Below are 12,722 nucleotides of genomic sequence, written 5' to 3'. Positions count from 1 at the left end.
AAGCTAATAGGCATTACACAACAGTCCATGTGAGATGACACGAGTGTTAATTACCTGGAATCAAAGCAATGAAACTCTCAGCTTAAAGGACATTAAATTACATCATCCTCATAAACAGCAATAAAAAATGGGTCTATATTACAACAACGAATGCTTAAATGTTCAAATCTGTAAAGGTCGACCTTAACAGATCGAACAGTTAAACGTTCGAAGTTGTAAAAAAATAAATAAATAAAATGAAAGGGTTGTAGCGAGGGGGCCTCTGCATCCCCCACACCCCCACTACTTAAATATACCAACTCCGAGATCGCACTTCAGTGAACTACAGTGCGGAAATGGGAAATTTCCCATTCCCTACACTGTAGCACGATCTTGGAGTTGGTATATTTAAGTAGCAGGGGGGTGTTTTTTTTTCACTTCTAATTTTTTTTTTTTTTTTTTTTTTTTTTTTAAGAAATTCGAATGCTTAACTGTTCAATCTCTAAAGGTCGACCTTTAGAGATTCAAACATTTAAGCATTTGTGGATCTAATATAGACCCATAAAAAATACAAATCTGGGCATACTACTTAAACTTCACAGACCAACCCAGCCAAATGAGACAAAGCAACTATACCCACAGGACACAACTTCCAGGAATACAAAAATTAAGTTGTTTTTTTTTTCCTGAAACCAGGAAGACTGGATCAACTGTACAAAGGTTCAAACAGCAAACAATTGCTCGGGTAAAAGCAGTATGAAATGACGAAAATCCATAGTCACTGTCATGTTGGACTTTGCCACCACCCCCCCTCATTAGGAGGCAATGACCTCAGCAGAAAGTACAAGAGGCTGTGCCCCTGAACTAAAGAAGTGAAGTCTGTGTCCCACAAATAAATTTCTGCTTTTCTGTCTTTAGTATATTTCATTGCACTTTCAGAGCAACAAATAAATAAATAAATAAATAAATCAATGCAAGTTATTCAGGGCTCTATAGTTTTAGACAAGACTGTCAGTAATCTTGTAATATTAATGATGTTAAACTAAGTACCAAATTTTAAACAAGTTAAATTACAAATGTAATTTTATATATTAACAATTAGGACTGTAGAAAATTCTACCAGGCTTATTTTACGTGGATATTAATGGTGTGCTCCAAGCTGTGTGTCCTGGCTCATTCACATATTGCTGTCAAAGGCTGTATTGTACAAAATAGTTCTGCGTTCACTTTTCTGTCATTACTAGCATCAAATTAGCAGCAAAATATTGCAATAAAATGTTTCTGGAAAGCACTTCAGTTAAAAGACACATACATACGTACGAATTCACTTTAGAAGCTCAAAATATTGAAATATCGAAATTCAGTATTTCGAGCCCCTAAAGTGGAATCCTGAAAAGAATGAAAACTCAGAAGCTCAAATTTCAAAATCTCACATATTAATGGTGTGGACCAAGTTGTGTGCCCTGGCTCATTCACATACTGCTGCCAAAGGCTATATTGTACAAAATAGTTTTGTGTTCACTTTTCTGTCATTACTAGCATCAAATTAGCAGCAAAATATTGCAATAAAATGTTTCTGGAAAGCAGTATTTAGTGGAAATCAGTATTCTGGACCACAGTTCATATTCAAATACGTGTTCTGCTATGAAGTTAAACTTATAAATCAATGTATGTCAACACATCTGTTGTACAGGGATAAAGCCCCAACTATGGCCTAAGTGACCCAATTCAACTTGAGACTTGGGCACTTGACAGAGCTGCCAGAGAGTATGGGTGAGCCCATCTTGGTGGAAGGAAGGAGCACAGATGGCCACACATACAGCCACTTGTCTTCAGGAGAGAAGCAGTAACACAGAGAAGGCTGTAGGGTGAAAGTTACACTCCCCAACCCTCCAGTAGGTGGTAATACTTAGTGGAATGGCATTTTGAGCCACCACACTGATACAGTTTACATCTCACCCTGCCCAGGGGTAGGATTAGGCTATCCAAAAATGCACTCATTTCTGAAATGCTAGCAAGAGCATAGAGCACTTTTCATGGCTGCCTGAATGACTACCCCTTCGACAACTCTTGACTTGGTTGGGTGTGGAATACCCAGAGGACGGGAATAAATGGGCGCTGTATGATCGGGGAAGGCTTCATGGCACAGGAACAAAAATCATCAAGAGAAAAAAAAATAATCAGACAACCCTAGACAATTGGGGATTTGATAGATGAGGGGAGACAGACAGACAGAGAAAAGGATTGCATATCTGACACCAGCTCCTCCATTCTGTGGGAAAGATATGATCTGAACTACTGTAATGCTAAAATCTCAGCATATGAACTGAGGAAACACTCTTGGCTCTGACAAGCTGTGTTTGTACACCAGCCTTCAAGTATGTGATACTCATGTGGGAGTGAGCATGCACATAAAGAAAAGGCTCGATTACAACATAGTAGGCCATTATAAGTTGGTATACATATCAGCTACTGGGGGAGGCAGCCAGTCCTTATACAGAAAAACAAAGTCTCTTGTGGATGGTGGCACTGTACTGCAGCTCTAATCACTAGCCAAGACAGCAAGATGTTGTTAATGAAACAGTTGTACCTTGTAGGAAAAAGATCCCTCTCATGGAGTGATATGGGACACCACGTCCACAAGGCAATGTGAAACAAAAATAGTTCAATAGAGCATTTAGAGGGGGACGCTCAATGATTAGGCAGCAGAGAAAAGAATATTAAACTAGTTAAATAAATTAATCATTAATTAATCAACATTTTATGGGCTAACTTCAATGAGTTGGCAAGTTGGACTCAGAGACCACTGCAAATTCTAAAGTTTGCCAGCTCTTATCTGTCAGCTCTTATCTGTCACTGATGCATGTATAAAAGTGGAAGTACATGAATGTGAAGGTAATGCTACACCTCTGGTTATGTCTCCATGTGCCTCTATTTGAGGCTGCTGCAGAGGTGAAAAAAAAAAAGTGTTCTATGACGTAACAAAAGCTGTGGTACTTACATAATTTGGTTCAATATCTTTAATGGTGTGTTCTACTCCATCATCTACCACAACCACTGTCACACCTTTTCCCGTCACGTTTCTCTCCCAGACACCTGTCACATTGATATCCATCCCTGGTCTCTTGTCATTACTCTGTAATGAAGAATGAAATGCAACAAAAATTATTACTTCATCCTCACATGAAAGAAAAAAAAATCTATAAATCAGAACAATATCCTTTATAAATCAACAATCATGTATACAAATCCTATCTAGCCACTCATCAACCAATGGCAGCTTTGATTTTTCTTGTGCATTTATACACTCACAAAAATATATTACTTCACCCAACCTGAGAAATATCAATGGTTGATGCAAATCATGCTTTCTCAGCTATGACTAAAACTGAAGCCTGGCTCCGTGGTACAGTGGAATAGAACCCTTACTATAACCTGACTTACTACGGTTTGATTAGTAGCCCCAGCACTGCAAGAGCCAAGTCGCAAGGGGAAAAGTGAAGATGCATGACCTACTTGTCACTCTAAAGGGAGGGTGAAGTTCGGGTGCATTTGGCGGCACAAGGAGCAGTAACTTTTATCATCTTTCCCTTTCAAATTATTTGTTCCCAATGTCTTATTCCTTTGCCAGTTTTCTTCCATAAATGATAGCCCCCACTTGCCTATTGTCTTCTGTATACCTAATTGCAGTCATTGCAATCGACAGAATATCTTTTCTCTAATCACTTGTTGGCTTACTTCTTAGAATACTCTCTATTACTTTATGAATCTAATATCCTGTATGGTTATTCATATTCTCCTGAAGGATCTGCATCCAAACTCTCAGTCTTTCCTCGTTTCATGAGCTTCCCCCCTGTTTCGTCAACATACGCTTTCTGCTTGTGTTATGTATAGAAGCCTTAACTGTGTAGCTCTTGAATACCCCTTCAAATCAGGCAATCTCAAACTACCTTGTTCTATGGGAAGAATCAGCTTATCCTACTTGACTCTTGCCATCTTCCCTTCCCAGATAAAATCCTTCAACTCTTTTTTAATTGCATCTACAACTTCTCTTTGGATTGATTAAAATATGCCTGACCTGTGCATAAAACTAAAGGGACTAAAAATGTTTTGACTGCTTGTACCTTGCTATCTATATCCATAAAACAGAGCTTCCAATTTCTCAGCTGTTGCACTATCTTTTGTATAATCAATTCCCAAATATCCTTAGCTGCCACAATACAATCCTTTTTAATCCATACTCCCAGGTACTTCATTGTATCATGTCTCCATAAATATGGGCATTGCTGAACCAATTTGTATGTGGATACATAGCTTACAGCTATTGCCTTTGTTTTCTCTTCATTAATTCTGAATCAGGAAAAGACGTGAAACTGTCTCAAAATGCTCAATAACATTGAAATCTCCTTCTCTGGTTTTATCAGGTATAAAAATAATATCTGCAAATAAAGTCAGCTTTTCTCGACTACCATACCAATTATATCTTACTTTGAGTCCCTTACATTCTTTGCCAATGGTTCTAAATATAACACACACAATAATGGGGAAAGAGGACACCCTTGCATGTTCCTCTGCTCGAACATAACTCATCACATAGGAACCCACCCACTTATTTTTCGCCTCCGAGGATATTCCTAATCAACCTTGCAGTTTTATCAGGGAATGCAAATGCTTCTGTTGTACTGCTCCAAATCCCAAATTACTCTTTCAAATGCTTTTTCTGCATCAATATTCTCCAACAGTTGTATTTCCGTACATTCCAATTCCCTCTGGATCATCTCTGTTCTGATAATGTTGTCAGAATGTTTGCCTCCCCTCCACAAAACCACATCGATCCATATCCATCAATTTTGGCATCACCTTTGCCATTCGTTTAGACATTGCAAACACTTTATAATCATGGTTTAGAATTAAAATGGGCCTATATGAAGCTGGATACAAGGGTCTATATTATATCAGTGAACGCTGATTGATCGAACTTATGTAAGTGAAAGCTTACAATCTCGAACTGTCAGAACAGCAAATTTTTTTCCTGGGGGGGGGGGGTCGCTGATCCAAAACACATACACACAACACAAGCACACCAAACAAACAGCAATCCACACACACACACCTAAAATCTGACACCTAACCCTACACTAAACTATACACACACCACTAACTCTCCACTTACCTTAACCCAAACCCTAAAATACGTCACTATCGCACACTCACCTCACCCACTCCCTAACCCTAACTCATCTAACCCGCCCTAACCCTCACATCCTCACAATCGCACACATACCTAACCCGCACACATACCTAACCCTAACTCACCTAACCTGCCCTAACACTCACATCCACACAATCGCACGCATACCTGAATCTGACCCGTAACTTTCCACCACAGCACTGAAAATACCGAAGCAACAGAAACGTTTCTGCTGCTTCGATATTTTAAACATTCGCTTACATAAGTTCGATCAATCAGCGTTCACTTTTTTTAAGCGTTCGCTGATCTAATATAGACCCGGATCCAATGGGTCTTTACTATATTTAGATATTACGCATACTTCCAGGATGTTGGTGCATCTCCTCCTCTTAAAATACTGTTAAAATCTTCCAGATCTTTATCAGTTTTTCTCTCCAGCTTCCAAATTTCTACAGGAATACCATCTATTCCAGAGAACTTTCCTGTAGATTGTTCATACATCACCATTATTATCTCATCTCCTTGTTTACCTCTAACATTGGCACATTTAATTCTTCCATAAATATTTCCATTTGTGAATTTCCACATTTCTCTGCTTTATACAGATTTTCATAAAATTTCCTAAATATTTCTAGTACCTCTACATGATCTCTGGTTATCTTCCTTGCTACAGTCTCCCTAAGCTTGGCAACAACCTTTTTTACTTTCTGTTGCCCAAGTCGTGGTGCTAAAAGTTTTCGTGCTCTGGAGTCATCAAAAAATTGTTGTTTAACAGCTGTATTTCTAAACTCATGTATATTATCTAGGTAATCCCTTATTTTCTGCATAGCATTCTGCAACTGCTCCTCCTCCTCTTGTTCTGTGAGATTCCCCCTATTCTGCAATACTTTTAACTTTTTTCAGTCCCTTTTAAATAATTCTTGTTACTTTTTAAGCATAACTCTCTTTCATTTCCACCCTATTTTTAAACTCCACTTTACTCTTATCCCACTCCCTAGATATATTTTCAGAAGTTTATTCTTCCCTAATTACTTTAAAATAATTTCCACACTCCATTCCTTAAATTCTGCCCCTCTTGCAATTAATGTAAGTACTCCCCTGGTTCCTTTTTCACAGATAGTCTGCTGAATAACCTTTCTGAAATCCTTTCTTTATCGAATTCACATGCTCAGTTCTTTCCAAATGTGACTCTTGCAGCACAGCTACTTGGACTCTACATTTTTAATATACAGTAGTTCACTACTCTTTCTTTTTTGTATACATCTGTGAGACCATTTACATTTAAAGACAATATATTAAGTGCTTTCATTATGTTAAGAAGTTATTACTCCCACCAGTTATGTGTAACAGCTTTTTTTTTTTTTTTAAATGTCTAGTTTCAGCTTTTGTGTCACATGCATACACTAATGTTTGGCAGGTCAATCTTTTATACATTTGTATCTTTTCATATCTATTTGAACCCACGTCACATCTTACAATTTTTTTTGTTTTAGTGAAAACCCTCACACACACACACACACACACACACACACACACACACACACACACACACACACACACACACCGAACACCCCTAAAACCTATTAACTTAATACTAGCACACAAAAAGTACAGTTGTGTACAATTCCCATAAATGTAGATGTTAAGAGTGTATTCACTGTTGGAGTCATCACCTGTGGGTTATCCCTCCTGTGGTAGCTCTTGGCCGGCCCAAACACCACAGTCAAATGTTTTTTTGCATCGGCTGCTGTCGCTTGCTGACTGACATCAGGTCGTCAGTGCTATAAAGGAAAGCAGCCAACACCATTACATCAGTTTTTCTTGCCCTTACCAGTCAGAGGCCCAAGTAACTATGGTAAAGTGGTCCTGGTGGCTAAAAGCCACCGTTAGAAGCTTTTGTCTCCCTAAAGAAAGACGATATAAGGGGAAGGAGGGAGGGAAACCAGAACTGCAACAGTGAATACACTCGAACATCTACATTTAGAAGCTTTTGTCTCCCTAAAGAAAGACGATATAAGGGGAAGAAGCGAGGGAAACCAGAAATGCAACAGTGAATACACTCGAACATCTACATTTATGGTAAATGTACACAACTGCACTATGTTCTTCGTGATTCACTGTTGCAGTCATCATCTGTGGGAGGATTCCCAAAGCTGAGTAGAGGGGTGGTAGGATTAGTAAGAGACCTAGGAATGGATCCGCATGCCCTGCAGAAAGTACAGTTATGAACACTTACCATAAATGTAGATGTTAGAGTGTATTCACTGTTGCAGTCATCACATTTGGGTTATCCCTGCCAGGGTAGCCCCCGGCCGGGCCGAATACCAGAGGCTTAGTATTTCTGCATTGGTTGCTGTCACCTCAGGACTGATGTCAGGTCATCAGTAGTATAAAGTAAGGCAGCTGACGCCATTCCATCAGTTTTTCTTGCCCTGTCAGGAGCCCCCAAAGTGGGAGAGAGAAGAAAAGGGGATGGAGGGAGGGAAACCAGGACTACAACACTGAATACACTCAAACATCTACATTTATGGTAAGTGTACACAACTGTACTATGTTCTTTGTGTTTCACTGTTGCAGTCATCACATTTGGGTTGATTCCCAAAGCGGAGGAAAAGGGTGGAGGCAGACTATGGGCTGGCTAGGATGCCCTGTAAGACTGCAGTGGCAAAGACTGCCCTGGATTTGAAGAAGACAGGCAGGTGGTAATGCTTGGTGAAGGTGTGGACAGATGTCCACGTGGCAGCCTCCAGGAGGTCTCTGGTGGGGACTCCTCGGAGGAAAGCTGCAGAGGTGGAATCTGCTCTGGTAGAGTGAGTCCTGACCCCCTTAGGGGAGGTTTCCCGTGTTGCTTGTAACAGAAATGGATGCAGTGTGCTATCCATTTGGAAATGGTTTGTTTGGATATGGCTTTGCCCTCTGCCCCTGCAGCAACGCTGACTGGCAAATGATCAGTCTTTCTGAAAGATTTAGTCCTGTCTAGATAGAATCTGAGCTGTCTGTGCACATCTAGAGAGTGCAGGATCCTTTCCCCCTTGTTTTGTGGGTTAGGGAAAAAGGTGGGCAAATCAATGGGTTGGTTGAGAGCCACACTGGATACCACTTTGGGCATGAAGGATGGGTTAGTCCTGAGGTACACCCTGTCAGCATGGAAGATGATGAAGGGCTCTACAGCCATGAGTGCTTGTAACCCGGATTCTCTTCTGGCTGAAGTGATGGCTAGAAGCAAGGCTGTCTTCCAGGAGAGAAACTTTAACTCTGCTGAAGATGCTGGTTCAAAGGGGGGCAGGGTGAGCTTTTCCAACACAAAGTTTAGGTCCCAAGCTGGGGTAGGTGCTCTTCTGGGTGGCTTCAAGTTGCTAGCCCCCCTTAGGGACTATTTGATGAGAGGGTTAGAAAAGTGGGTGCTCGGTGTTGAAATGAGCAGAGATAGCAGAGGCATGAATTTTAATACAGGAAAAGGACAGACCACTGTGTAGCAGGTCAGCTAGGTAATCCAGGATGAGAGGTAGGGAGGACTGTGCCATATCAACTCCCTTAGCCTGAATCCAGGTGCAGAACCGTTTCCATTTGTCAGCATAAGATTTTCTAGTGCTAGGGCATCTAGCCTCACATATAACATCTAGAACCTGTTTACTGAGATTGGCAGCTTGATCGGTGGTCAGGGAATAAGCCAGGCTGCCAAACTGTGGGTCTGCAATTGGGGATGCATGAATTCTCCTTCCCTCTGGGTCAGGAGGGTTGGGATCTGAGGGAGATGCCATGGTGGTAGTGGGGAGAGGCTGCGCAGCAGTGGGTACCAGTGCTGGTGAGACCAGTCTGGAGCAATCAGAATTGTCCTTGGTTTTTCCACCATTATTTTGAGCAGTACCCTTGTAATGAGAGGTAGTGGGGGAAAAGCACAGACCGAGAGGTTGACTCAGGGGAAGGATAGGGCATCCACTTTTCAGGCCCTGCAGAGAGGCTCCCTGGTGCAGAACTTGCTGAGCTGATGGTTGGAGTGGGAAGCAAACAGGTCGACCTTCGGCGTGCCCCATTAATGAGTTATTAGGGTGAAGGTTCTTTGATCTAGCTGCTGCTCGTGTGGGTCCAGAGGATTTCTGCTTAAGTGATCTGCCAGAGAGTTTAGAGAGCCTGGCAGGAATTGTGCTAACAGGTGTAGATGCATGGTTGATGCTGTGTGCAAAAGGGTCATGGTGAGCCTGCATAGAGGGTAGGAATAAGTCCCTCCCTGCTTGTTGATATACTACATCACAGTGGTGTTGTCTGTTTTGATCAGGAGAGCCCCTGGGGAGAGAAGGGGCCTGAAAGCTGTCAATGCGTGCTGGACAGCTAACATCTCTTTTTTGGTTGATGTGCAGATGTATTTGCTGTGGGCTCCATTGGCCCTGTATGCACCTGCTGTCCAGGTGTGCACCCCAGGCATAGTCTGATGAGTCTGTGGTGAGGGACTGGGCAGCAGGGGGGGGGGGGTGAGAAAGGTAGTCCCTTGTTGTGGGAGCATGCTGCTGCCCACCAAAGAATCTTTTCTTAGGCAAGGTATTAGTGGTATAAGAGTTTCCAGGTCTTGAGAGTGTTGACATCAAAGGCTTTTTAGGTACCGCTGAAGTTTCCGCATATGCAGTCTGCCATATGGAATGAGTACAATGCAAGATGCCATGAACCCCACAGCTTGCAGGATTTTCCTTGCCGATAACTGGGGTTTGGTGGCTAGCTGAGAGAAGTAAGCTGTCAGGTAAGTTTGCTTTTCTGCTGAAAGGAATGCCATCTGGGATGCTGTGTCCAGGTTTGCTCCCAGGAATATAATCCTTTGGGTAGGTACTAGTATGGATTTCTTCTCATTGACAGTGTACCCTAGGGAGGTCAGTAGGGACTTTACAAAGGCCAGGTGCTTGAGCAGATTTCCTATCTGCCTGAATTAGGCAGTCATCTAAGTATGGGTAAAATTGTATATTTCTTTATCTGCAAAATGCAATGGCGGGAGCCAGACATTTTGTGAAAACTTTGGGAGCAGTAGATAAGACAAAGGGAAGTGCAGAGAATTGAAAGTGCAAAGATCCTTCCCTGAAACAGACATTTCCTGCATGATTCCCTGATTGGGATGTTGAGGTAGGCCTCTTTTAGGTCGAGTGTAGCTAACCAAGCATTCTTGGAGAGCATAATTAGTAGTTGCTGGAGGGTGAGCATTCTGAATTTTGGTATCACCAGGAAGGTGTTTAGAATGGATAGATCGAGGATGGGGTGCCAGGTGCCCTTTTTTCTGGGTACCAGGAAAAGTCTGGAGTAGAAAAGTACAGTTGTATACACCTACCATGAATGTAGATGTTAGAGTGTCTTCACTGTTGCAGTCATGACTGTAGGGTTCTCCAATGCCGGCAGGCAGCCCTCGGTCGGCCAGAATCCCAAAGTCTGGGTCCGGCGTCGGTTGTTCAACTCTGCTCGTCCCAAAACCACTGCAAATACACCTCAGAAGAATGGTGAAAAAGGAACCACACAAAACATCTACATTTATGGTAGGTGTACACACAGCTAAAAGGCCCTGCAAGACTGCAGAGGCAAAGCCTGCCCTAGACTTAGAGTAGAGAAGCAAACTGTAGTGCTTAGAGAAAGTATGCACTGAACGAGGAAGGCTGCAGAAGTGGCAGCAGCATGGTTCCTGGGATTTGCTTTCCATGGTGTGAACAACAAAATCTGATTCCATGAGCAATCCATTTAGAAATGGTTTGTTTAGAAATGGCTACCTTGGGAACTTGAAGCAGAAGAAACAAAGAATTGTTCAGATTTATTTTGAGGAGTGGGAAAAGGTTGGCAAGTGGATAGTTTGATTTAATGCCACTTTGGAAACCACCTTCAAAGATACCCTGTCTTGATGAAAAATAATATAAGGTTCCACCGCCATAAGAGCTTGTAACTCTGAAACTCTCCTGGCAGAGGTTAGTGCCAACAGGATACCAAAACATAATTGAGGTCCCAAGCAGGGATAGGAGGAGATCTAGGAGGACTTAAGTTCTTAGCTCCTCTGAGGAACTGTCTCATGAGCTGGTGGGAAAAGATGGGAGGCTCTGTATTATAATGAGCAGAAATAGCTGAAGCATGGATCTTAATGGAAGAGAAAGAGAGTCCGTAGAATTAAAGTAATGTTAGGAAGAAGAGGATCAGAATCCTGAGCCTGCATCCAGAAAATGACATCCATAACCTGCTTGGGTAGGAATGAAGAAATCAAAGGCCCTGGATTAACCAGGCCACCAGGCTGAGAGTTCTGACATGAGAGTGTAGAACCTGACCTAGATGTTGGGACAGAAGGTTCAGAGGCATAGGTTTATTAGAGTTGGACCAAAAACTGCGAGGCCAATTTGGAGCCCACAAGATTATCATCTTGGTTTGTCCTGTTTTTCCTCCAACTGAATGACAGGGCATCCACTTTCCAAGCCTTTCTGTGGAATGTCCTGGTGCAAAAAATCTGCAGCTGATGATTTAGATGGGATGCAAAGAGATCTATGTGAGGACATCCCCATACTGCTATCATCCTGAATATTTTGGTGTCCAGCATCCACGAAGGTTTCTGCTCAAACACTCTGCCAGTAAGTTGTGTTTTCCTGGTAGAAACTGAGCTTGAAGATCCAGATTGCAAGTTAGAGCTGTGTTCCATAAATCCATGGCTAGTCTGCAAAGAGGGTAGGAATGAGATCCCCCTTGTTTGTTTATGTACCACATAACTGTGGTGTTGTCTGTCCGCATTAGTAGTTGTCCTGGCTGTATGAGATTCCTGAAGGCCAATAGAGCTTAACATCTCCTTTAAGTTGATATGCAGGTGCTTCTGATCCTTTGTCCAAAGGCCCTGCAGACAATTGCCCTGAAAAAGCATAATCCGAGGCATCCGTGGTTAGAATCTGAGAGGCAGGAGGTGAAGGCAAGGAATGGCAGGAATCAGTATGTCCAAACTGTGGTAATGCTGAGACCATACACATTTTAGGTACCACTGTATTTTCCTCATGTGTAGTCTTTCATATGGTACGAGAAGGATGCAGGAGGCCATGTAACCCAAAGCCTGCAGGAATTTCCTTGCAGATAGATGGGAAAGCCTTGAAAGTTGATGCCAGCTATAATTGTTTTTCGGATGTCAGAAAAGCCATCTGGGTTGTAGTGTTGAAAAGTTCTCTTGTGATGGTGTCAAATTTGACTTTACACAGAATCCCAGGAATTTGAGGAGGCTTTGTACAAAATGTAGATGCTGGAGTAAGACATCCTTGCTGTCTGCCTGAATTAGACAATCATCCAGATAAGGGTAAATTTGAATTAGCCAGGCATTTGAGGTATTTTCTGCAATCTTGCCTGATTGGATTTAAAGGAGGCATATTTACACATTCCCAAGTCACCATCCATGCATCTTTGGACAGCATTGGAAGTAACTGCTGTAGAGTAAGCATCTTGAATTTTGGAATCTCTAGAAAGGTGTTCAAGACCGACAGATCCAGAATGGGTCTCCATGAATTTTCTGAAAGAGGTACCAGTTCTATGGCATTCCATTGATGTTTTGGAAGGTCTGGCCATCCGC

The 12,722-nt window shown here is 42.1% G+C and overlaps 1 protein-coding gene across 1 annotated transcript in view; it reads right to left on the bottom strand.

Annotated features, from left to right (window-relative positions):
- Positions 1–12,722, bottom strand: part of PCSK7 (proprotein convertase subtilisin/kexin type 7) — a 1,762,277-nt gene that overhangs the window by 1,504,385 nt on the left and 245,170 nt on the right. The window contains exon 3 of the mRNA XM_044080959.1: positions 2,981–3,115. Coding sequence (XP_043936894.1) covers positions 2,981–3,115 — 135 coding nt within the window. The remainder of the gene's footprint in view (positions 1–2,980; positions 3,116–12,722) is intronic.

This window comes from Protopterus annectens, chromosome 8.part0 (assembly GCF_019279795.1).
Source record: "Protopterus annectens isolate FY-2018-M chromosome 8.part0, PAN1.0, whole genome shotgun sequence".
Taxonomy (NCBI): domain Eukaryota; kingdom Metazoa; phylum Chordata; order Ceratodontiformes; family Protopteridae; genus Protopterus; species Protopterus annectens.
This window is presented reverse-complemented; position numbering and strand designations above follow the sequence as displayed.